Source organism: Dendrobates tinctorius, unplaced genomic scaffold, assembly GCF_039654945.1.
Source record: "Dendrobates tinctorius isolate UK_male_01 unplaced genomic scaffold, ASM3965494v1 ptg000063l, whole genome shotgun sequence".
NCBI lineage: Eukaryota > Metazoa > Chordata > Amphibia > Anura > Dendrobatidae > Dendrobates > Dendrobates tinctorius.
Window position 1 is genome coordinate 19,791,339 of NW_027361731.1, and position 25,522 is coordinate 19,816,860.

At 44.2% G+C, this 25,522-nt stretch overlaps 2 protein-coding genes across 2 annotated transcripts in view; both read left to right on the forward strand.

Annotated features, from left to right (window-relative positions):
• Positions 1 to 25,522, forward strand: part of LOC141094355 (uncharacterized) — a 73,661-nt gene that overhangs the window by 25,320 nt on the left and 22,819 nt on the right. Inside the window, exons 2-7 of the mRNA XM_073580193.1 lie at positions 10,074 to 10,203; positions 10,333 to 10,512; positions 10,596 to 10,719; positions 10,803 to 10,900; positions 11,099 to 11,189; positions 19,759 to 21,289. Coding sequence (XP_073436294.1) covers positions 10,135 to 10,203; positions 10,333 to 10,512; positions 10,596 to 10,719; positions 10,803 to 10,900; positions 11,099 to 11,189; positions 19,759 to 21,289 — 2,093 coding nt within the window. The 5' untranslated portion in view covers positions 10,074 to 10,134. The remainder of the gene's footprint in view (positions 1 to 10,073; positions 10,204 to 10,332; positions 10,513 to 10,595; positions 10,720 to 10,802; positions 10,901 to 11,098; positions 11,190 to 19,758; positions 21,290 to 25,522) is intronic.
• The window catches only part of LOC141094241 (uncharacterized), a 309,531-nt gene that overhangs the window by 25,287 nt on the left and 258,722 nt on the right, over positions 1 to 25,522 (forward strand). The window lies entirely within an intron of this gene.

Consider the following 25,522-nt stretch of genomic DNA (forward strand, 5'->3'; position numbering starts at 1 on the left):
ATAAAAATATTGGAGAAAGAGAAACCAATCACAAACTAAAATGTTTCTATACTAATGCACAAAGCATGGGCAACAAACAAGGAGAATTGGAACTACTAACGCAGGAGAAGAAATATGATGTCATTGGAATCACTGAAACTTGGTGGGACAATACACATGATTGGAATACAAGACTAGAAGGATACAACTTATTTGCAAGAAACAGACTTGATAAACGAGGAGGAGGTGTCGCATTGTATGTTAGAAATGCGTATATCTGCACAGAGATTGAAGCTTCAGAGACTGGGAGTTCTGTGGAAACTGTATGGGTAAGAATACAAGGACAGAACAATGGAAAGGACACCATTGTAGGCATTTACTACAGGCCGCCTGTGCAACCTGAAGATATGGATGAACTCTTTATGCATCAAATGGCCAAGTTCTCCCAAAAATATGACATAGTTGTCATGGGAGATTTCAACTATCCAGACATTTGTTGGGAATCTCTCTCAGGCAAAACTAACAGGTCAAGGAAATTCTTATCCTCTCTTGCTGACAACTTTATCTTCCAAAAGGTAGGGGAGAAAACAAGGGGAACTGCTACCTTGGATCTAATTCTTATAAACAGGGAGGAAATGGTTGAGGAGGTAAAAGTGGCTGGGACCCTAGGAGGTAGCGACCATGCTGTTTTAGAATTTTGGATAACTAGAGGAGGAAGACCTGTGAAGACTCAGACGTCAAGGTTATATTTCAGAAAGGCAGATTTTAAGGGATTCAGAAAGAGAATTGGAGGGATCCAATGGCTGGATATCCTTAAAGACAAAAATGTCCAGGAAGGATGGGAAATCTTGAAAAATGAAATTCTCAAAGCACAATTGTTAACAATTCCGAAAAGAGGGAAGAATAGGAAGCATTTAAGGAAGCCATGATGGATGAACACAGAACTTAAGCACATGCTAAAAAGGAAGAAAAAAATGTTTATAAAATGGAAAGAGGGAGGCATATCTAAAGAAGAATATAATGCTGTCTGCAGAACCTGCAGGGCACAAATCAGATTATCTAAAGCTGACAATGAATTGAGGCTTGCAAGAGATGTCAAAAGCAATAATAAAGGATTTTGGAGATATGTCAAAAGTAAAAGAAAAGTCAAAGATGCTATAGGATTTTTACAGGATGAAAATGATGAAATGGTAAGACAGGATGTTGAGAAGGCCGAACTTTTAAATCCCTATTTTGCATCTGTTTTCTCTCAGAAAGTAAATGTGACATCAACTGTTCTTCACTGTCCTATTAAGGGAATAGAAGAATCCAGGATATCTATAAACAGAAAGATAGTGAGGAAACACTTAGCTAACCTAAATGAATTCAAGTCTCCAGGTCCAGATGAATTACACCCCAGAGTACTGAAGGAGATAGCAGAAGAAATTTTTGAACCCCTCTCCATAATCTTTGAAAATTCTTGGAGAACAGGAGAAGTCCCAGAAGACTGGAGAAGAGCAAATGTTGTTCCTATCTTCAAAAAGGGGAAGAAGGTGGACCCAGGCAACTATAGGCCGGTGAGTCTGACTTCTATACCAGGAAAGATCTTTGAACAAATTATTAAACAACATGTATGTCAGTACCTGGATAAGAATGAAGTGATTAAACAGAGTCAGCATGGGTTTGTAACTAGTAAGTCATGTCAGACTAACTTAATTTCCTTCTATGATGGAATCACTGATTGGGTGGATCAAGGAAATGCTGTAGATATAGTATATCTTGACTTCAGCAAAGCATTTGACAAAGTCTCTCATACAATCCTTATTGAAAAAATGACTAAGTATGGAATGGACAAGGCAACTGTTGGGTGGATTCATAACTGGCTTAGTGATCGGACCCAAAGAGTGGTCGTAAATGGCTGCACATCCAGTTGGAAGAATGTCTCAAGTGGGGTACCACAGGGCTCTGTCCTGGGCCCTGTATTGTTCAACATCTTTATCAACGATTTAGATGAAGGAATTGAAGGTAAACTGATTTAAATTTGCTGATGACACAAAGCTAGGAGGGATAGCTAATACTAGAGAAGAGAGAGAGAGGGTTCAAAAAAATATAAATAAACTGGAGAAGTGGGCAGCAACTAACAGAATGGTTTTTAACAGGGAGAAATGCAGTTACTACATCTGGGCAATAAAAATGAAAAAAGAATATACAGAATGGGAGGAATAGGCCTAAGCAACAGCACATGTGAAAAAGACTTGGGTATACTAATAGATCACAGACTGAATATGCGTCAACAGTGTGATGCAGCAGCAAAAAAAGCAAATGCAATTCTAGGATGTATTAACAGAAGCATACAGTCTAGATCACGTGAAGTCATTATTTCCCTCTACTCCTCTTTGGTCAGACCTCATCTGGAATATTGTGTCCAGTTTTGGGCACCACATTTTAAAAAAGACATCAACAAACTGGAGCAAGTTCAGAAAAGAGCAACCAGAATGGTGACCGGTCTGCAAACCCTGTCTTATGAGGAAAGGTTGCAGGATTTGGGATTGTTTAGCTTGCAAAAGAGAAGACTGGGAGGAGACTTAATAGCTGTCTACAAATTTCTAAAGGGCTGTCACATTGTAGAAGGATCAACTTTATTCTCATTTGCACAAGGAAAGACTAGAAGCAATGGGATGAAACTGAATGGGAGGAGACACAGATTAGATATTAGAAAAAACTTTTTGATAGAGTGATCAATGAGTGGAACAAGCTGCCACGAGAAGTGGTGAGTTCTCCTTCAATGGATGTCTTCAAACAGAGGCTGGACAGACATCTGACTGGGATGATTTAGCGAATCCTGCTTTGAGCAGGGGGTTGGACCAGTCTAGCTCCTCATGCATCTGTTCTGTTAGAAGAGTATGTTTATGGGGACGGGTGTTCTAGGGGGGTTATCTCCATATATAGGGACTTGCTGCATACACATCTACTGAAATTTCTGATCAATGTGAGGACTAAGTGGGAGAGAGAGCTGGGCTGCTTGGAAGATGAAACAAGGGAGTCTATCCTGGAATGGATACCTAAATTATCTTTGAGCGAACCGTACAGACTGTCGCAGCATTACATTCTACACGGAGTGTACAGATCACCGGAGATTATGTATATGGCCGGATTACGAGCTACATCTGAATGCCCTAGATGTAAGAATGAAAGTGCCGGAATGCTTCATATGTTATGGACGTGTCCAAGGTTGACTGCTTTCTGGTCGGTGGTCTTGAGCTGCATAGAAGGGGCTTATAGATGTGTAGTCCCAAGGGAACTGGTGGTTTGCCTGTTGGGGTATGTGGAGGAAATTAAAGTGGATAACTTCCTCAAGGTGGCTATTTACAGATTGTTATATATGGCTAGAAAGGTAATAGCGAGGAGCTGGATAAAGGAAGATCCACCTTCAAGGGGAGAATACCTTCAGTATGTCAAGCATGTCATTAAGCTGGAGAAAGGGGTCTATAAGAAAAGAGGAAAACTGGTAATGTATGACAGACTGTGGACGCCATGGCTGGAGTTAGGTTAAAGGGAATCTGTCACCCCTTTTCTTGAATATGAGCTGCCGGCACCGACATCAGGGGCTTATCTACAGCATTCTGTAATGCTGTAGATAAGCCACCGATGTAACCTGAACGATAAGAAAAAAGAGGTAGATTATTCTCACCAGGGGCGGTCTGGTCCGGTGGGTGTCGCGGTGCAGTCTGGCGCCGCCCATCATCTAGCGATGCCATCCTCTTCTTTCCTTCCTGTCGTGGCTCCGGCGCACTGCTCTGCCCTGTTGAGGGCAGCATCGTATGAAGATGGGAGGCGCCGGACTGGACCACGACACCCATCGGACTGAACCGCCCCCCCCCCCCCCAGTGAGTATAATCTAACTCTTATTTCTTGTCTTTCAGGTTACATCGGGGGCTTATCTACAGCATTACAGAATGCTGTAGCTAAGCCCCTGATGGCGGTGCTGGCAGCTCATATTCGAAAAAAGGGGTAACCGATTCCCTTTAAAAGATGGATGTATAGGGATTGGTACATTGGGATATCTGTCTATGGGAATGATTATCATATTGTTCTCTTAAGAAAAATGTATGTCTAAATTTATATATTTATACAGGTCACTCTTCTGTGATAATACGAGCTGTCTGGGGGGATTGTTCGGTATGTTGGGGTTTGTTTTGCCGTGTTTGATACAGAAACTGAAAATACCACTGTAATAAGTTTATAGCTGTGTTCTTCTTAATAAAAATCTACTTGAATTTAAAAAAAAAAAAAAAATATGCCTTGGAAATCGCAGTCACACAGCTTAAGATTTGTGGTCAGCTATCCAGGCTACAGAGGTCTTTCTGCCTACCACGTAATCGTTTTATATGCAATCTGTCGACTTGATGGAGTTTCACTCTCCACATGTAGCAGCGACGAGCCCTGGTGCAGTATGTCCTTTTGCATAGCCTGGGCCAACGTAGTACTGATGTGGTGAAAATCACGCTCACGTAGTGAGCACAGATGAAGGACTTTTGCACCCTTCTGCACAGTTTCAAAATGGCTATCAAGATGGTTTTCACTGACAATGCCATCATCAGCATCACTATTCCGGTCATCTACATGCTGAAGCACACTTTGAATAGTCTGCGGGAGGTGGGGGTGGTCCCAAAGGAAGAGGAGGAAGAAGCGGAAGTGATATCAATATCTCAAAGTTCCGGACAACGGTCGGGGGGGTCATGGTACCAGACAAACTGTTAGTGAAGGTGCAGTAGCCAAGGAACAAATGGAGGAGGACAAGGAGTGAGAGTGATGCAACAGTCAGAAGATGAAGAGAATAATGATACCCTCTTTGTTTTCTGTGGTTGGCGTGAGAGAATGTAGGAAGCAAGCTTGAGTTACCCTGCTGCCAAGACACCATGGACTTGGATCTCATGAATGCGCCCCACCTAAGAGTGCCTTCTTGCTGTACTATTTACAACCAGATCCTTTCCTCCTGTAATGGGATGTGCATATGCTGCTGGAATATCAAAACATGATTTTACACAAAATTAAGAGTGGTTTTCCCCAAGACAGCAGTCGCACACAATTAGTGTATCACAGTTATAGAGTTCCAACCCTGGGAGCGTTCAAGAACGTTAGCATCAGTAGTGTAAGTGGCATAAGCAATTTCTGTGAGTAATTTCACACATTTTTTAGACCATCACGTGCACCAGCAGAATAGAGTGTAAGTCTGACACTTGAATGACTGGAGAGGATGGTGCAGGAGTATCTTCAGCTCTATATCAATACCATCAGGGGGAATTTGGACCCTTTTGCATTTGGGTCTTCAAAAATGGCTGAATGGCCTAGCTTTTATCAAGATGAACAAGTCCTGGATCTCCAATGACTTTTGCACCCCAATCGCAGACTGGGCGATGGTGTAGTTTTCAGTGGGCTGCATTGATCTTGAGTTATTGCAGTATGTGACACCTTTGTCATGGATCCTGTGTCTGCTGTTGCTATTATTGGTAACAATTTTTGGAAATGTGAAGACTCAAGTAGTGTCTTCATCTAGTGGCTTGCCTGTAGTGGAAGGAGTGTCAAAGCCTCATTATACTATTTCTACTCTGGGGAAATTAATTACAGTTTAATGGTGTCTTCCCCTAATTTTTAGAAATGTTTGGACTCCAAATTGGTTCTCCCACATGTGTCTTGCCTGAATTTGGCAGGTCTCTTGGAGCACCAGGCCTACACCTGTCTCTCATCCACCTGTTAATCATCAATGTTTAAGCTAAAAATGCTGGTCCAAGCCGTGTTCCAGGCCCTGCCCCATGCATCCATGCTTTGCAATTATATGATTAGTACTCTGGGTGAGTTGGGCGGTTGGAGAGTTTTGATGCGGGGAAAAACGGGTAATTCTAGTGCCTTTTCTGAGCCCTGTACTGTGCGTCATGTTAGGGTGGAGGAAGAGGAGGAGAGGCCACTTGATGCAGTGCTTGTCATCTACTGGAGCACATGCTCTTTCTGACCCTCATCTACAAATCGTACCACTGTGTGGCTGCAAAAAAAGGGAGATGAGTATCCCTTCAGTAACACCAGTTGTCTTTGGATAGGATGATGTTTGTTCAGTAGAGTTTTCAGCAACATTACCACCTATCCCACATAAACCTCAAACACCAAGTCTGTTCCCCCTTCCACCACAACCTTACTTTTCCCCACTCATCTTGGCTGTACCCTTCCACTTTTTCAACTAGCTGTTTCACAACCGTGTAAGTCAACTGTCACTTATATAATAATCAGTTTTTATTGGCTGATATAGTGTGGCTAGACCACAGAATTGGCACAAAAGATTAATAGGTTGAAATGTGGACTGGTGCCTGCATCAGAGTATTACCCCAAATGATTTTGATTAGTAAACGTGACCTCTGGAGTCCTGACTGCAACACAGTTGTAGCCCAAACGATTTTGAGTATGAAATGTGGACTACTCTTTGCACAACACTATTAGCACAAACTACAGGGTGGGCAATTTATATAGATACATCTAAAGTAAATGGGAATGGACCCTCTGGACTAAGGAAGGGTAGCGACCGTGGTCTGTAGCAGCTGAGCATGTGGGCAAGGTGGCGACATGCAGGACTAGATGACACCGCACAACTTCAGGTATAAAGAACATAAAGTTTACTAAGACAAAGTCACATACAGAACACAAGACCTAATGCCAGGCTCCTGATTTTGCACAAGGAAGGGCACACTTCCCAGGTTAGCAGACAATGGCAGGAGGTCAACATGGGATGATGCAGTCCGGGGTCATCTGGTATGGGCATACCATGGAACCTCTCTCTCTCTTTGGCCTCTGGCCTAGCGCAGGCACAGCAGGAGAACATCAGACACCTTGCTTGGATAGATGTCATCACAGGGACGACACCAGGGAATTGGCAGGACATCGGGACACAGGCAAGACACGGACAAGACAGGTCTAGGAACAGCAGCATGGCAGCTCAGGACCGACTCTGAAACATGGGCTGGACCACGGACTGGACATTTGGACACAGGCTGGACATCTAGGACAAATGTAGGACATTTGGACTCCAGACTACAGACACGGCTCCAGGCAGAAAACATCAGGACATCAGAGACATCAGCAGAATATTGGGCAGCAGTCGTCGGGCTCCGGACCTCGGACATGACCTCCAGGCACCAGATAGCGGTCATCAGGCTCCAGGCACCAGACAGCGGTCACCGACAGGTCCAGGGACAAAGACATCAGCTTTCCCAGAACTAATAGCAGGCAGAACAGGAGCTGAAGACAAGACAGACCAGGAGTAACATAGAGGACTGAACACGCATGGAACCTAATGAGAAGCTCTGGCAATGCCCAGCAGGGAAGAGGAACTTTAAATAGGAGCTCCCCCTCAGCAATAGGCTGAGGACAGCAATTCAAGCGCACACACTACACTTATTAAAAGCAGGGAAGGTGTGGCTGCGCACACCCCAAGCACAGACAGAGACCAGTACAGCATAGCCAGCACAGGAACTGAGGCTTGAAGCACCTAGCAGCGGCTGCAAGCCTGGACACGTGAAAAGTCATGCACCAGCTGCAAAGGACCTCGCAACCCATGGATAGCTTCCACAGCAGCCAGCAGAGCAGGGAACTGAGCAGCATCCATACAGGTAACAGACAACGGTATCCCAGCTGATTAAAGGGAAAGGAGCAAAGGGTAAGGGCACAGACAGGCAGAGTAACGCCGGGGAAACAAGGTACAAACACATTTGCGTTACAACTTGCAGCAGCAGGAGTGGCCTTTCTGTGCTGTTACTCTGAGAAAATAGCATCAGCAAAGCATGTCCACTTTTTATATGGAGAGGGACATGTGACTTCACCAATGAAAGAAGCCCGTGTGTCATAACGTTGTTGGTTTCTGCGCCTTGACTGCCTGCTGGAATACACACATTAAGTTCATTTAATAAAACATACAGATTGCTAGTACTCTGACCTCTCCCCATTCATCGCCTTTTCCCCTCATCAAACACGAACCCTAACCTAGCCAAAGTCCTAATGTCACGATTCAGCTGTCAGGTGACCTGGGACAAGGAACTCCTTCCCTGTCCCTAACACTAGGGGGTGCCTTAGCTCGCCCTATTTCCCAGGATACTTCTGAAGGTGACTAAGCCGGGGCAGCCACCCTTGCCTTATCTCCTGAGTTAACCCTCTGTGTTGTGAATTCTCTCTCTGGCTTCCCTCTGGTGATTACTGAAGATAGTGGAGCTGATCTGATTGACAGAGGCTTGCCACCTGATAATGAGGAAGATGATTGGAGATCTGGTGTTTCTGATTGGGATTTAAAACAGCGGACTCCCTCTATCCCTGCTGGTGATTTTTTTTTTTTCATGCGCCTCCTGAGGTCTGATGTGTCCTGATCTTTCCCTGCATGTTCAGCTAAGTGGTTCATTTGCTATTCTGTTTGAATTTGATTTGGTTTTGTTTCTCTGCTTTGTGCGGGTCAGCTAGCTCTGGCTGGGGCTGTGCTGAATCACCACCCATATGTTACTGCATGTGTCAGTTTGTTTTGTCCCCTTTTCTATTGGTCTCTTTTTGCTTTGCTTTCAGAATATACCAGAGTGCTGATATAGTGGGGGGCGAAGTTGTGTGACTTCAGTGTTTTTTGCATCAGACGTGTTGGACTTTTGCAGGGTTTTTTGCGTGATTGCAGACAGTGGCTTTCCTTTCCTGTCCTGTATAGTCAATGTGGGCCCCATCGTTTGCTCAGTCTATTTTTATGCCTGCATTTGTGTTTTCATCTTGTCTCACCGACAATATATGTTTGGGGGCTATCTATTCCTTTGGGGTCTGCTCCAGGGCAGTTTAGATTTCCCCTTTCTTGCTTTAAGCTTAGTTAGCTCTCCGGCTGTGTCGAGGCGTCTAGGATCAACGTAGGTACGCTCCATGGCTACTGCTAGTTGTGTGGACAGGATCAGGGGTCTGCATCCGCTTCGTTACCAACCTCACTGGTTTTCTGGCTTAGCCTGGGCCTGCTATCCTCCTTGGTGACCCATTCATAACACCTGTCTGTTCTCTTCCCCATCCAGGGAAGAGAGGGGTGCTGCTGTGCACCGCAGTACACCAACCCAACAAACAAGGCTACACAAACAAGGGTAAACTGAAAACACCATGCATACAAATATTCACTCACATATAACAGAGGAATGCACCAGGGAGTGGAGCATGGGGAAAAAACAAAATAGAGGAGGGAAGAGAATTACCACACTTACAAACCACGCAATAGTCACAGATAACTCCTTCAAAACTCCTCATGTGAACACCTCTCCTTCTATGCCATGAAATGCTAGCTCTGATGTAGGTTTGAATCAGGACCCAACTTATAAAGGGGATGGGAGAGGCTAACCAAGCACAGCTGAGAGCTCAGAGTTTTCAACATGGTGGACTAACCCCTGTTTTGCCAAAAGAAATGAACACCATTAAAAAGAACTGCTTTTCAGAGTAGGAGCAATCGGACACTGCAGTCTTCTGGCTACTCTCAGAGGTAACCCCATGACTCCTATCAAAAGCATTATTGGAAACGCTATAATTTACTGAAATCTGCCCAAACTTTGCTCTGAACACTAATCCGAATGTGCTACATTGGTGCCGAATTTGAGATTGGCGAACATTTTACGACAAGTTTACGGATCTCTACTCCCCGTATCGTACATTGCACATTGATGCCTTCCTGGACAATCCTTTTTCTTTTTTTTCATGGACTCATAACAGAAGGAGTGCCTATAATGAGGTCACAGGACTATCTCTGGTCCTCAGAATGGACGGAGTTCTGAGATGCCATTTTTTTGCCATCTGCTGTTTTCCGGTCACTTTTTGTAACTGTTTTGCAGCTTTAGAAACCTGAAGGGGTTAATAGAAGTTTTAAAACTGAAACTATGAACAGTGAGCTGTTTTACATTTTTCTGCATTATGTTCCAACTTTTGCACTTTTTCGGATTAGTTACATGACGTGTCCACCTGAAAAGACGCGGTGTGCACATGTCCTTACACAATACCAGCATCACTGCTCCTGTATCTTGTTTTCCCATGGTATTTTGTATGATTCTTCATCAGCTGATCTTCCTTCCATTTAGGATCCTGGCAGATACAATCGGTATAATTATCTTCTAGATAATTTACTTTAAACATTAACGAATGACTACGGACAAGATGGAGAGGATATTACACCTCACCCTAGAGATCCTCTTCCGGCTTACTGGAGAGGTGAGAGATTCTGATGATGTCACATTACATCATTCTTATCTACGGGAAAAACAGATGGCCAGAATTGGAGAGGTGAGGACTCTGGAAATGTCTGTAGTGAGATTTATTAATGTGTCTCTCCATAACCAGGATTACACAGTAGTGAAGAAGACCTCTAGTCAGCGCTGTCAGGACCCTGTGTCTGAGGGATGGGGAAGACCCCTGAGCCTAATCACGGAGCCTACACCTCACCCCCTGATACGTGAGGATATCAATGACCAGAAGATCCTAGAACTCACCTATAAGATGATTGAGCTGCTGACTGGAGAGGTGACACTGCTGGGAGTGCTGAGACATTATACAGTAACGCTATAAAGGGATTGGGGGGATGACTGTATCATTGTATGTGTCAGGTTCCTATAAGGTGTCAGGATGTCGCCATCTATTTCTCCATGGAGGAGTGGGAGTATTTAGAGGGACACAAAGATGTGTACAAGGACGTCATGATGGAGGTTCCCCAGCCCCTCACATCACCAGGTAATAGACAGGACTAAATACACACGGCCTATAATTATCTGTATGTAAAGAATGAATTCAGTCCCTGTGTGTGTTTCCTCCAGATCTATTCAGTACGAGGACAACACCAGAGAGATGTCCCCGTCCTCTTCTTCCACAGGACTGTAACCAAGAAGATCCCAATGTTCCTCAGGATCATCAGGTAGATGGAGAGAAGGGGTCAGGAGATCTCCACTATGATGTGTAGACGGCTGTGAAGGTCTTGTGCTCAGTCTTGTTTTATCCACCAGTATTATATGTTCTACACTTGTGTAATGAGAGCAGTGGAGATGGCAGGATTAGAGCTGATCATAGATGGGACTTATCCATCTGTCTGTGACTTTTGAAATATTTGTTTCAGGGTGAAGATCTGACGCATATCAATACTACAGAGACATATGTGAGGGGTGATGAGCGGTGTAAAGAGGAGATTCCTACATATGACTACCCAGGTGAGTAGTGACCACTAAATGCAGAGAAGTCACAGATTCTACTGTAATTACACACGTGGTCAAAATTTTTGTACCACTCGTTTAATGAAAGAAAAACCCACAATGGTGACGGAAATATCTTGAATCTGACAAAAGTAATAACAGATAAAAAAAAAAAATCAATGAAAATGAACAAATGAAAGTCAGACATTGCTTTTCAACCATGCTTCCTTAGACTATTTAAAAAATAAAACTCATGAAATTATGTGACAAGAGGCATGTTAAATGACTGTGTCCACTAAGTAGCATCACAGGTGTCTACAATCTTGGAATCAGTGTGTGGCCTGTATAGAGGGCTACAGATACTGACTGTGCTGTTTTTTGATATGGTGTGTATCACACTCAACTTAAACAGGAGGAAGCGAAGGAAAGATTTGTCTCAGGAGATTAGAAAGAACATTATAGGCAAACATGTTAAAGGTAAAGGTTATAAGACCATCTCCAAGTAGCTTGATGTTCCTGTGATTACAGGTGCCCATATTATTCAGAAATTTAAAATCCATGGGACTGTAGCCAACCTCCCTGGATGTGGCCGCAGGAGGAAAATTGATGAGAAAATCTTGCAACAGGATAATGACCCAAAACATACAGCTAAAAACACCCAAGAATGGCTAAGAGGAATACATTGGACTATTCTAAAGTGGTCTTCTATGAGCCCTGATCTAAAGCCTATTGAGCATCTTTGGAAAGAGCTGAAACCTGCCGAAAGCAAATTTTGGCAAAGTGCCAACAATTTTGTCTGGCACGCACCAGGGCAAGTGGGAAGCACGAGGCTAAGTGCCAGAACTGGTACATCTTATATATGCTGCATTTTTGGTGCGGCTGAGAGCTGATATTTTTAGTCTGGAATGGGGCCAATGTACATGTTCCCTTTGTAGGCTCTTAATATCAGCCCGCAGTTATCTGCCAAGCCTTTGCTAGTTAATAACTATAGGGGAACTTTGTCAATTTTTATTTTGAGCTGGCCCCCATTTTAAGAAACAGTAAAGGCTAAGTATACAACTGAGAGCTGATATTAATAGCCTGGGAAGCTCCATGGGTATTACCCCCTTCCCAGGCTATAAACATCAGCCCACAGCCATCTGCTTTACCTCTGCTGGTTATGAAAATTAAGCCCATGCAATTTTTATTCATAAAAATTTAATTAAATACATGTACACTAAGCTGCACACATACTGTGCTAATTATATGTTTGACTGACATCTTTATATCTATTCTATCTATACAGGGTGGACCATTTAGATGGATCCACCTGGGTGGGCCATTTATAAAGTTGGATCCAAAATGACCACCTTCAAAATGGCTGCTATGGTCACCACCCATCTTGAAAAGTGTTTCCCCTCCCATATACTAATGTACCACAAGCAGAAAGTTGATATCACCAACCATTCCCATCTTATTTAGGTGTATCCATAGAAGTGGCCCACCCTGTATATATTGTTTGTAATCTATCTGTTCTATTCGGTTGCGTCACGCTGTGATTCTGCTGTACGCGGTAGATGAATTGCCGGCTTTCATGAAATATATACAGTATATGTGTTTATTGAAGTATATTTCCTTGGAAAAATATGTGTAAATGACAGAGTAATTCACTATGTCAAAGTTCATGTTACAATCGTATTGCAATTACATGGCATTCGGATGTCAGTCGGATGCTAGGTGTGAAAAATCGGATTGTACTCGCATGAAAATTGCGTGGCACGGTTTATTACATTAGTCCTACTTTTCTAGACCGAAATCAGAACTTTTTTTTTCATGGTAATGGGTGCAAGCCCTCAAATCCTAATCCCCTGAAGCCATTGTCACCTGTACACAAGCAAAAATAAGACAACAATATATCTTTCCTGTCCAAAATTGAATGAATAGTTACCGCTTGTCATGATTTGTAATTTTGCCTTGTCCTGTATTTTGTATTAGCTGGAAATTAACCATGTCTCCTTCCCCCAATACTTTGCAATGTTTTGTGATGTACCTGGACCATAATCTAATTTAGGCTTATGTCAACAGCTTTGGCTATTGTTTTCCTAAGCAGAAGATAGCCTACAAAACACATCCTGTAGACTAAGTGGAGCCCTTACATTTCTAGAATATTCTGATGGACCAAACCACTGAATAGTAGGTGTGACCCCTACCCCCTTCAGATGGGCTGATCCCAGGAGTTTTGACAATACATTCTGTTTTTAGGTTCAGTGTGATTTGAGTGCAGACCTGGAAGGAGTCACGAACTGAGTTGAGGCCAGCGCGTGACGTCCGTGGGATTGTGTGGAATCCTGTGGACTATTGCAAGGATTATTGTTATCGAACCCGGCACAAGGACTATCGTTAGGTGCCCGGATATGTTTCCATTGTGCAGACTTATTGTGGACTTCTCATGGACTCTAAGGACATTATAGATATTTGATTTGTATGCTTCCTGCCTTAATAAATCTCGTTGGAACGTCCCTCGGCCTGTTGTCCCTTCTCGCTCTGTCGTATACCCCGTCACAAACTGGTTGGCAGCGCTGGGATCAGTGCAGAAGGAATGGAGGACAACGGCCCATCAACATCTGGAACCAGCACCGCAGAGTACAAGAACTGGACTGCGGTGAACCTACTAACAAAGGCCCGTGAACTGGGAGTCAGCTACAAGGGACTCTCCAAGGAGCAGCTGATTGAGGCTTTGGAAGGAGTTCGCCTGCAAGATGACGCTGAGAAAGGATCCCCACAGCAAACGGAGGAAAGACTGCAGCCGGAGGTAAATACCCAGAAAAGTCAGTGGGTTGTGTGGTATGAGGAGGAGTTGGCATTGCTGGGAGAAGAGGCTACCATAGAAGATAAGAGGGAGGCCATTCATAGAGCTCAAGAGAGGGCATTGCTGGAGAGGCAGCTCGCTGTGGAAGCAGCTAGAAGCTCCAGACAGACTGTAACCCGAGCACCCACCATGAAGGAACTCCCCAGAGTGTCCCGCAAAGACTTCAAGCTGTTTAATGAGGCTTCAAGTGACATTGAGGGCTTCTTCCAAGACTTTAAGCATCAGTGTCGATTAATGGAAGTCCCGGAAAGGGAGCAAGTCCGACATCTGGTGGAGCTCTTAGAGGGTGGAGCTGCCGCAGCCTATAGAGCTATGGACCCTCGGTGGAACTGAGAGTATGCGGAGATTAAACAGACTATTCTAGAACATTATGCTGTGACCCCAGACACTTACAGGACCCAGTTCTGTACTTTAGCCTGTGATGAGGAAGTGTCCTTCAAGATGTATGCCCACAGACTCAAACAAATATGTCATCGCTGGCTGGAGGGAGAGGAGGCCTTAACTTGGGAGACTTTCCTCCAAGTCATCCTAAAAGAGCAGTTTTACTTCAAGTGCCCCAATGAGGTCCGGGAATGGGTGCGTGGAGGAAGCTGCAGCTCTAGCTGATGAGGCTCTCACCATCAAGCCTCAGTGGAAAAAACTACTACTCACTGAGAAAAAAACTACCAGCCCCCCAACGCTGGCGGCCCCTGGTCCTTCGGCCTCCAGTATTCACCATCCCACTAGACCATCAACTCATGGTGACCTTTGGGTGACTGTGCCTCACATTACTCCCGCTCCACCTTCGGGACTACGACGTGGAGGAAGAATCCCAGAGCGCAGATGTTATAGATGTGGGCAGCCTGGGCATCTGCAATTCCAATGTCCCGGTGTTCGGAGGCAGGACAGCTACAGACCGCCTTTGCCTGTTAATTATCTACAGACACCCTCACCAGGAGAAGAGCTGGATTCAGTCCCTGATGACTGGCCAAGTGACTCTGATATCCTGGCTCCCCTACCCAGAGTCTATGGGGTGTGAGCCCCAGCCACCTGTTCTTCTGACCTTCAGCACAAACATCTTCAGGAGGTCATTCTGGATGGCCAAAAAGTTGTTTGGCTTCCGTGACACTGGGGCTTTTCTCACCATAGCCGATCCCCGAGTAGTTCAACCAGAAGCAATTCAAAAGGGACCAGGAATTGCCATTTAATTGGCTGGAGGTACCCAGAGATATACTCCAAGAGCGAGTGTGACCCTGGATTATGGCTTTGGGGCAAAATAATGCTTGGTCGGTGTGATGAGCAGCCACCCTGCAGACGTTCTTCTAGGAAATGATGTGGGAAATCTTCATTGCCACTTTGTCGGTGCGGTAACCAGAAGTCAAGCCAAGAGAGCAGCAAATGTGGACGTGTACAACCCATCCATGGAAATGAGGCCAACAGAACTGCCGTCACAGCCGGTGAGTGATTCTTCTTGTGGGGACAATGTGAGTGTTACTTGGGATTAAGTTCAGTTTAGACAAGAGGTAGATACTGACCCCACCCTAGCTAGTTTTAGAGCTCGAGCTGAGATAGGGCAGTTGGGGGAGAACGGGGAAAGAATTCAGAGAAAATGGACTTCTGTATCGGGTTACCAATGCTGACTCCCTAGATAAGCCCTGGACGTATAGCAAACAGCTGATTGTTCCTCAGAAATACAAAATTCCCCTATTACACCTTGCTCATGACATTCCTACTGCTGGCCATCAAGGCAAAACCCGCACTGAGAAACGGTTGACTCAATCTTTCTATTGGCCTGGGATTTCCCAAGCCGTAGCGCATTTCTGCCGAACTTGCGACATATGTCAGCTTAGAGGGCGACCCGGAGATCACCCAAAGGCACCCCTGCAACCGCTCCCTATAATAGAAGAACCCTTTCAAAGAGTAGCTGTCGATATCATTGAACCTCTGGCTAAACCAAGTAAATCTGGAAAGCAGTACATTCTCACTGGTGTGGACTATACCACCCGATATCCAAAAGCTGTGGCCTTGTCAAGTATTTCTGCAGCCAAGGTGGCCGAGGCCCTGGTTACCATTTTCACCAGAGTAGGATTCCCCAGTGAGATCTCGTCAGACCAAGGCTCCCAGTTCATGTCGGAGCTGGTCCAGTGTCTGTGGCGCACCTGTGGAGTACGAGCGATCCGAACGACCCCGTATCATCCCCAAACAAATGGACTTTGTGAACGATTCAATGGCACTCTGATGAATATGCTGAGGGCCTTCACTGACAGCGATTCAAACTGGGAGAAGTACCTACCCCATCTCTTGTTTGCCTATCGGTAAGTTCCCCAGGAGTCCACCGGGTTTTCCCCCTTTGAACTACTCTATGGAAGAAAGGTCTGAGGACCCTTAACCCTGCTAAAAGACTATTGGGAGGGAGAAGTTGAAGATACAGGAGCCCCTGTTGTCCCTTATGTCCTAAAGCTGCGAGAAACCCTGGCTCAACTCGCTAGTTTAGCCCAGAGTCATGTGCGTATGGCTCAAACCAGACAGAAGACATGGTATGACTGTAAAGCACGCTATTGGGAGTTTGTAGAAGGACAACAGGTCTTAATGATTGTTCCTCACCGGCAGAATAAACTGCAGACAACATGGGAGGGTCCCTTCCGGGTTCTCGGAAAACTAAATGATACCAATTATCTTCTTGCTTTAGATGATCAGGGGCTAAGGCAAAGAACTGTCCATGTGAATATGATTAAGGAGTACTATGACCGGAACCTTCCAATGATAGCAAGCTGTCGGCTAGCTTCAGAGGACGGTCAAGAGGATGAGGACTCCCTACCTGATCTCGTGGAAGCAGCGAGAGCCTCATCCACTGTGGAACAGGTTCCTCTGGGAGATCACCTGGATTCCTTGCAGAAAGACCAGATGCTGGGAGTGCTTCAACAGAGACGGGCTGCTTTCTCATCCCAACCAGGTCGAACCACCGTCACCCAACATCATGTGGACACTCGGGGTATCCGTCCCATACAACAGGCTCCTTACCGGGTACCTGAATCTGTTCGAAACACCATGCAGCACGAACTGGAGGAGATGTTACAGCTTGGGGTAATCCAGGCCTCCCATAGCCCTTGGGCCTCTCCTGTGGTGTTAGTACCCAAGAAGGATGGGAGTACTCGATTTTGTGTGGACTATCGACGACTAAACAACCATACCGTCAGCGATCCTTACCCAATGCCCCGTATTGACGAACTTCTAGACCGACTGGCTGGGTCCCGATATGTCACTACCTTGGATCACAGGGATACTGGCAAATCCCTCTCACGGAGGAAGGGAGAGAACGGTCCGCTTTTATAACCCCCTTTGGTCTGTATGAATTTCTAAGCATGCCTTTTGGAATGAAGAATTCCCTGGCAACCTTCCAGAGAATGGTGGACCCGATCCTCCAGGGATGTGGTGACTTTGCTTGTGCCTACTTGGATGATATCGCCATCTTCAGCCAGACGTGGGAGGAACATCTGAATCAAGTAGCTATTATTATTGACCTGATTCTTGCAGCTGGCCTAACCATTCGACCCGATAAATGCCAATTGGGGATGGGTGAAGTCCAGTACCTAGGGCATAGAGTAGGAGGAGGGAAGCTCCGTCCTGAACCTGCCAAAATCCAGGCTATTAGAGACTGGCTTGTACCCCAAACTAAGAAACAAGTTATGGCTTTTTTGGGCACTGCCAGTTATTACCGAAAATGTGTTTCTCATTTCAGCACTGTGGCCAAGCCTCTTACCGACCTGACCAAGAAAACGATGCCCCGGCTGGTGATCTGGACTCCAGCCTGTGATGAGGCTTTTAACCGGCTGAAAGACGCCCTGGTCTGCGACCCTGTTCTGGCTGCTCCAGATTACAAGGGGAGATTCATTGTGCAGACGGACGCCTCTGCTTATGGACTGGGAGCTGTCCTCAGCCAGGTGAATGCAGCTGGGGACGAACACCCCATCGCCTACATTAGCAGGAAACTGCTGGACCGAGAAGTGGCCTATGCAACTGTTGAAAAAGAATGTCTGGCTGTAGTGTGGGCCCTTAGGAAACTAAGGCCGTATCTGTATGGACGAGAATTCACTGTCATTACTGATCACAATCCCCTCACCTGGCTGAACCGAGTCTCTGGGGACAATGGACGCTTACTACGATGGAGCCTGGCTCTGCAGCCCTATAACTTTACCATACAAGGACTATCGTGAGGTGCCCGGATTTGTTTCCATTGTGCGGATTTATTGTGGACTTCTCATGGACTCTAAGGACATTATGGATATTTGATTTGTATGCTTCCTGCCTTAATAAATCTCGTTGGAACGTCCCTCGGCCTTTTGTCCCTTCTCGCTCTGTCGTATACCCCGTCACACCAACGCTGTAATCAATCTGTCCGACGTGCTCATAATAATAATAATCTTTACTTCTATAGCAGCAACATACTCTGCAGCGCTTTACAATTACAGTCCTAGCAAAGTTAACGATAATGTAATAATTAATGCCAAGATATTGATGACCCTGCCCGTATGAGCTTACACTCTACAATGTGGAGGGAGTGACACAAAGTACAGGGGCTTATTTACAATGATGGTCCATCTATCTTGAGGAATTGGGGGTGGATAAAGGTTGGATAAGCTAGTCACCAGCCAATTTTTGTAGTGCTTTTGGGTGCAAAGGCCTTTGATGGAGGTTTATGAGGCAAACCACTCCTGCTGAAGAGCAGGGGAAAATGACTCCCTGCAGCAAGAGCGGGCCTATGAACTGTGATGACCTCAGTGAGATCAGCGCAGTTCACCTTGAAAAATCAGGGTGTGAACGAGCCGTTCTACCCAGATTTTCAACGTGAGTGGTTAGCTCAGGTCACCGTTTATTCTGCTATGCACCTTTTCCACAGATGGATTACGGCATGGGACACTTTGGATTCTTTCAACTTTGGACAGGTGAGTGATATTCTTTTTTCATTTTTGTTTCTTTACAGGTGACCATGGCTTCACTGGATTAGGTGTTAAGGTGAGTATAATGTGATTTTTTTTAAATTTATTTTAGACTTAATTTTACCCTATAGATACAGCAGGGCGTGAATACAACTCTCAACATTGTTCCCTGGTTCCGATGATCACAGGCAGAGCAGAATACAATGATGTGAGCTGTCTTCAATATAGTAGGTGTAATAATAAGAGCAAATACCTCCAATTAGAAATGTGGTATAGTTTTCCTGATTCTCTGTCTCTGACCCCATGTCCAGGGCATTTCAGTAGCTTTAGGTATCCATGGTTATGACCACTAGCAACTAACAGTCTCTATATCAGTGGTAGTAACCACGGATACCTAAGCTAATGCAATGCTCTGCACATAGGGTGAGCAACATAGCTAGTCAGGAGAACTGTATTACATATTTCCCAATATTATTACACATACTACATATGGGGATGGATGATCAGAGATGGGAATAACCCTTTAAGAATCTTACATGTTTTTATGGTGTATATTTTTATCTGTTGCTATAGGTTGTAATGTAACAAAGCTTATTTTTAATCCTCCCTTTATTGCTTCAAACTTTTCTGCGTTTGTGTATTATGTTTGTCGATTGTACTTTAGAGGTTCAGTACCATGGGATTTGTGAACAGGTGGCTCACCACTGTCTTAGGTCATAGTTTCACTATACTTTGAGTTGTATAGAATTTATGTATATAGAAATTATGTAAAATATAAGGCATTGATATTGAAAAGTAATAATATCCGATTCATTCTTGGCAGGTGACTGTGCTGTCACACCAGATACCTATGAAAAGCATGCCATTATTCCAGCTATCCCTCCAGACCTTCAGAGCAAAAATCAGTCATCGGAGCCTTTTCAATCAGTCACCTATTTGGATTCATCACAGACTGTTAAGCAAAATGAAAGCCGCAAAAGTGATGTTGAACATCATATAATTCCCACAGAGAAGAAACCATTTACCTGTTCAGAATGTGGGAAATATTTTAAATGTAAATCACAATTGCTTACACATAAGAGAAGTCACACAGGAGAAAAGCCATTTTCCTGTTCGGAATGTGGGAAATGTTTCAGCCGAAAAGCACATCTCCTTAGGCATCAGAGAAGTCACACAGGAGAAAAGCCATTTTCATGTTCAGAATGTGGGAAATGTTTCATGGTTAAATCAACACTTCTTAGACATCAGAGAAGTCACACAGGAGAAAAGCCATTTTCATGTTCAGAATGTGGGAAATGTTTTAACCGTAAGTCAATTTTGCTTACACATTACAGAAGTCACACAGGACAGAAGCCATTTTCATGTTCAGAATGTGGGAAATGTTTTAACCGTAAGTCAAATTTGGTTACACATTACAGAAATCACACAGGACAGAAGCCATTTTCATGTTCAGAATGTGGGAAATGTTTTACCCATAAGTCAACTTTGGTTACACATTACAGAAGACACACAGGGGAGAAGCCATATTCATGTCCACAATGTGGGAAATGTTTTAACCATAAGTCAACTTTGCTTACACATTACAGAAGACACACAGGGGAGAAGCCATATTCATGTCCAGAATGTGGGAAGTGTTTTACCCAGAGATCAGATCTTCTTAAACATCAAAGAATCCACACAGTAGAGAAGCCATATTCATGTCCAGAATGTGGGAAGTGTTTTACCCAGAGATCAGATCTTCTTAAACATCAAAGAAAACACACAGGAGAAAAGCCATATTCATGTCCAGAATGTGGGAAATGTTTTATCTATAGATCACTTCTTCTTAAACATCAAAAAATCCACACAGGAGTAAAGCCATTTTCATGTTCAGAATGTGGGAAATGTTTTAACCAGAAGTCAAATTTGCTTAAACATTACAGAAGTCACACAGGAGAGAAGCCATATTCATGTCCAGAATGTGGGAAATGCTTTAGCCAGAGATCAGATCTTCTTATACATCAGAGAATTCACACAGGAGAAAAGCCATGTTCATGTCCAGAATGTGGGAAGTGTTTTACAGAGAGATCAAGTCTTCTCAATCATCAGAGAATTCACACAGGAGAAAAGCCATTTTCATGTTCAGAATGTGGGAAATGTTTTAAGCGCAAGGCAAATTTGCTTATACATTACAGAATTCACACAGGAGAGAAGCCATATTCATGTCCAGATTGTGGGAAATGTTTTACCCAGAGACAAGATCTTACTACACATCAGAGAATTCACACAGGAGAGAAGCCGTATTCATGTCCAGAATGTGGGAAATGTTTTAGTTCGAGTTCTAATCTTGTTGCACATCAGAGAACTCATACAGGGTAGAAACCATTTTTTATGTTCAAAATGTGGGAAATGTTATTTTTGGGATTCCTCTTCATCTAAAATCTCATGTAGAGTGTGAAGGAAATAAATAAGGGCTATTAATAAGGCAGTAGAGTTACATTTAGTTGACAAAGGCGTGAAACATTGTAAGCACAAAGGGGCTTTTGCTGGAGGTAGGTGTCAATCCTGGCACCTTAGCTCCTGGATTCTCAGCTTACAGGGGGGGATAGCAAATGGTCTGTACTAGAAGGAATATCTCCTATTTGAAAGGTCACAGCTTGGCTCATTGTCCATTCATAGACAGCATCGTTTAACCCATTCCCGACTTGCGCTGTATATATGGCGCAGTAGGAGCTGTGTTCCCGCACACTGCGGTATAGATATGGCGCTGTGATCAGCTAGGTCAACGATCTGTCATTATACAGTTGATGTCTTATCCGGGGATAGTGTACAAGAGTAAAAAAGATTAAAAAAAATTGTAAAAATATTTTTTTAAAGTACAAAAAAAAAAAACCATTAATCCAATAAATATATTTAACCCCTTAATGACTGCCAATACGTCTTTTTACTGACCTGAGATATAATAGAATAGCATCCCCATACAGGAGACAATCCAGCAGCTGTCAACTGTACATTATAGCTGACAACTTGCTGTATCACAAACGATCAATGTTGACACAGTCCATATCTGTTTAACCCCTTAGTTGCTGCTGTCAAAAGTGACTACATCAATTGACACACCAAGATCATGATTGTGTGGTCCTGATGTTTGCCATAGCAGTTCATGGCCAAATAGCGGCCTTAGAGTCTCCCGGCTATAGCGAGCGGTTCAGAAGTCAGCGACATTTAGATGGTAAACAAACACTTTTTCATTGCTGCTATACCACTTTGCATTAATTCCTGAAAATCACCTGAAGGGTTAATAAACTATCTGACGGAAGTTTTCAATGTGGCAGGAGGTGCTGTTTTTAAAATGGTATCATGTTTGGGGTTTTCAATATATAGCACCCCCAAAGTTACTCCAAACCTGAATAGCTCCCTGAAAAAAATAAATTGTGTAAATTTCCTTGAAAAAATGAAAAAGTACTGCTACATTTTTAAACCTCCTAAAAGACTAACAAAATAAATTAGCTTTTTAAAAATGGTTCTGATGTAAGGCAGACATGTGGGAAATGTTATTTATTAATGTTTTTGTGTGGTATGACTATCTGGATTAAAGGGATAATCATTCAAAGTTTGAAAATTGCAATTTGTTTAGATTTTTGTCAAGTTTCTGATTTTTTTTTTTTATAAATAAACACAAAACATATCAACCTAAATTTGCCATTATCATAAATTATAATGTGCCACGAACAAACAGTCTCAAAATCAATGGGATTTGTTGAAACGTTCCAGAGTTATCACCATATAAAGTGACATTGCTTAGAATTTATAAAATTGGCCCCGTCACTAAGGGGTTAAAATAAAAAGTACACATCTTTGGTGTCACCCCTTCTAGAACGGCCCGACCTATAAAACTGTCCCTTTCAATGAACTCCATAAAAACAAACAAACAGCATAGCTTTTTCCTTTTTTTATCATGATATTGCTGAACAAAAATGGAAAAATATGCGATAAAAAATGCAATCTATATAAACATTGTACAGCTGAAAACGTAGTCTCTAAGTTTACTTTGTATAGCTCCCACCTCCTGTTGGAAGGAGTTAATCATAGATAACATCTTGTCTGCCCGTAACTCTGACATTGCCCCAGCAGAATCCTCTCTTGGCTGGAGTATCCTGTAATACTATTGTAGGAACTCTAGGATTCTGATAGCGTGGGGCAATGAACAGACAGAAACAGGTTACTTGTGTAAACAGTGTATTTTTACACAGTAATAGTGTGGGAGGAACGGCCCCCGTTGAGTATCCGGGCCGAACTAAGGGAGCCGTCGGCTAGGTTCCTGGGGAAACTGTCCCCGGGGGACAGAGTTTGGGGACGGACCGTTGTGACAGACAGATTGACTGTGGGAGGGACCAGTATAAAGGAGGCGGGGAATTCCCGGGACGATGAGTCAGCAGACCGGGGCAGAAGCAGCAGGAGACCGTGGTAGCGACTGAGAGCCAGAGCGACTTACCAGTGCCAGGGGAGATGCTCACGGAGGACATCAGAGGGGTGGCGCCGGGACGACTGTCCGAGACCCGCTGCCGCCTTACCTCAGCCCGCGGCCGTTGCCGCCTCGCCTCAGCCCGCGGCTGCAGCCTGCCGTTGTCGCTCGTGGCTGCTGCCGCCTCGCCCCAGCTCGTGGCTGCGGCCTGTCTCCCACCACCTGCAGCCGGCCTGCTCTCACCCATGGCCTCGACAATCCAGTGCTGTAGGCCACCACCATTGTCCCGCTCCGGTCTGTGGCAAGGGCCGGGGCCTTTGCTCACCGCGGAGTCCCCATCGCAGCTGCTAGTTAAACAGGTGGCCTATCACCCGCCACCCCACATCGCCGCCGCTTGCCCCAGTCCAGGCTGCGGCCCATTCGTCCAAGGACTCCGCCGGGGCCTGTGGGGCTCCAGTGTCATCAGCGCGCCGGAGCGTGCGAAGAATTCGTCAACACCTCAGCAACTGGCCCCAGCGACTACTACGCCGAAAGACCACCATCCCAAATGGCGAGGGACGTCTGGACGGCTAAGTTGACTATATAATTAAGGACCCGTAGTTGGCCATACCGCGGCCCTATAGTGACCAGCTACTGCCGGAAGTAGTCGTGTTCTACCCGTTTGTGTTTGCTTGTATAGAGCCCCTGCGAGGGCAATCCGTGGTACCCCTTTTGTTAATCAGGCCGTGACTGAGGAAAGTTCCCTCTAGTCTTTTAAACGTTACTATAGAAAGCACCAAATTGTCTCGCGACTCATCACTGCATCCTGCGTACCTGCAAACCCCACATTTGGCGAAGTCGGCAGGATGCAGTCTCTGAGCGCGGACAATGAGGGCCCCCGGCCCAGTATTTCTTTGGGGGCTATGCTAAGCAATCTACCCAGGTTCTCCGGCAGCAATACTATGCTGTGGAATTGGATGGAGCGTATGCGTGGGTTATTTAGGATGCATCCGCTTGCCCCTGACCTAGAGGCAGAGGTGGCCCTGATGGCGTTAGATGGGGAAGCCCAGGATACCATAATGTTGAGGCCCCGGGGGCAGCAAAACACCTTCGTCAGGGTGCTACAGATCTTAGAAGAGTATAACAATTCCCAACAAGAGAAAAATAGGGTATATAATATGGATAAAAATCAATAATATCAAGACGAAAAATTGTCAACCCCAATATCTATCAACTGCGGACTAAAATTGTATACTCCAGATAACAATACAATGCATCAAAAAAAAATGGAGTTCCATACAAAGAATAGTAAAAATTGTATCACTTTTATTATATCAATTATTATACATACAGTGGGGCAAAAAAGTATTTAGTCAGTCAGCAATAGTGCAAGTTCCACCACTTAAAAAGATGAGAGGCGTCTGTAATTTACATCATAGGTAGACCTCAACTATGGGAGACAAACTGAGAAAAAAAAATCCAGAAAATCACATTGTCTGTTTTTTTTTTTCATTTTATTTGCATATTATGGTGGAAAATAAGTATTTGGTCAGAAACAAGCAATCAAGATTTCTGGCTCTCACAGACCTGTAACTTCTTCTTTAAGAGTCTCCTCTTTCCTCCACTCATTACCTGTAGTAATGGCACCTGTTTAAACTTGTTATCAGTATAAAAAGACACCTGTGCACACCCTCAAACAGTCTGACTCCAAACTCCACTATGGTGAAGACCAAAGAGCTGTCAAAGGACACCAGAAACAAAATTGTAGCCCTGCACCAGGCTGGGAAGACTGAATCTGCAATAGCCAGACTTACAGAAAACGTTTGACCTCTGTCATTGCCAACAAAGGATATATCACAAAGTATTGAGATGAAATTTTGTTTCTGACCAAATACTTATTTTCCACCATAATATGCAAATAAAATGAAAAAAAACAATGTGATTTTCTGGATTTTTTTTTCTCAGTTTGTCTCCCATAGTTGAGGTCTACCTATGATGTAAATTACAGACGCCTCTCATCTTTTTAAGTGGTGGAACTTGCACTATTGCTGACTGACTAAATACTTTTTTGCCCCACTGTATGTAGCAAACAAGTGAAAAAGCCCTAAAAAATTTTTTCCTTACATTACATGGGTCCAGGGCATATAGAAAATGTATTGCACAT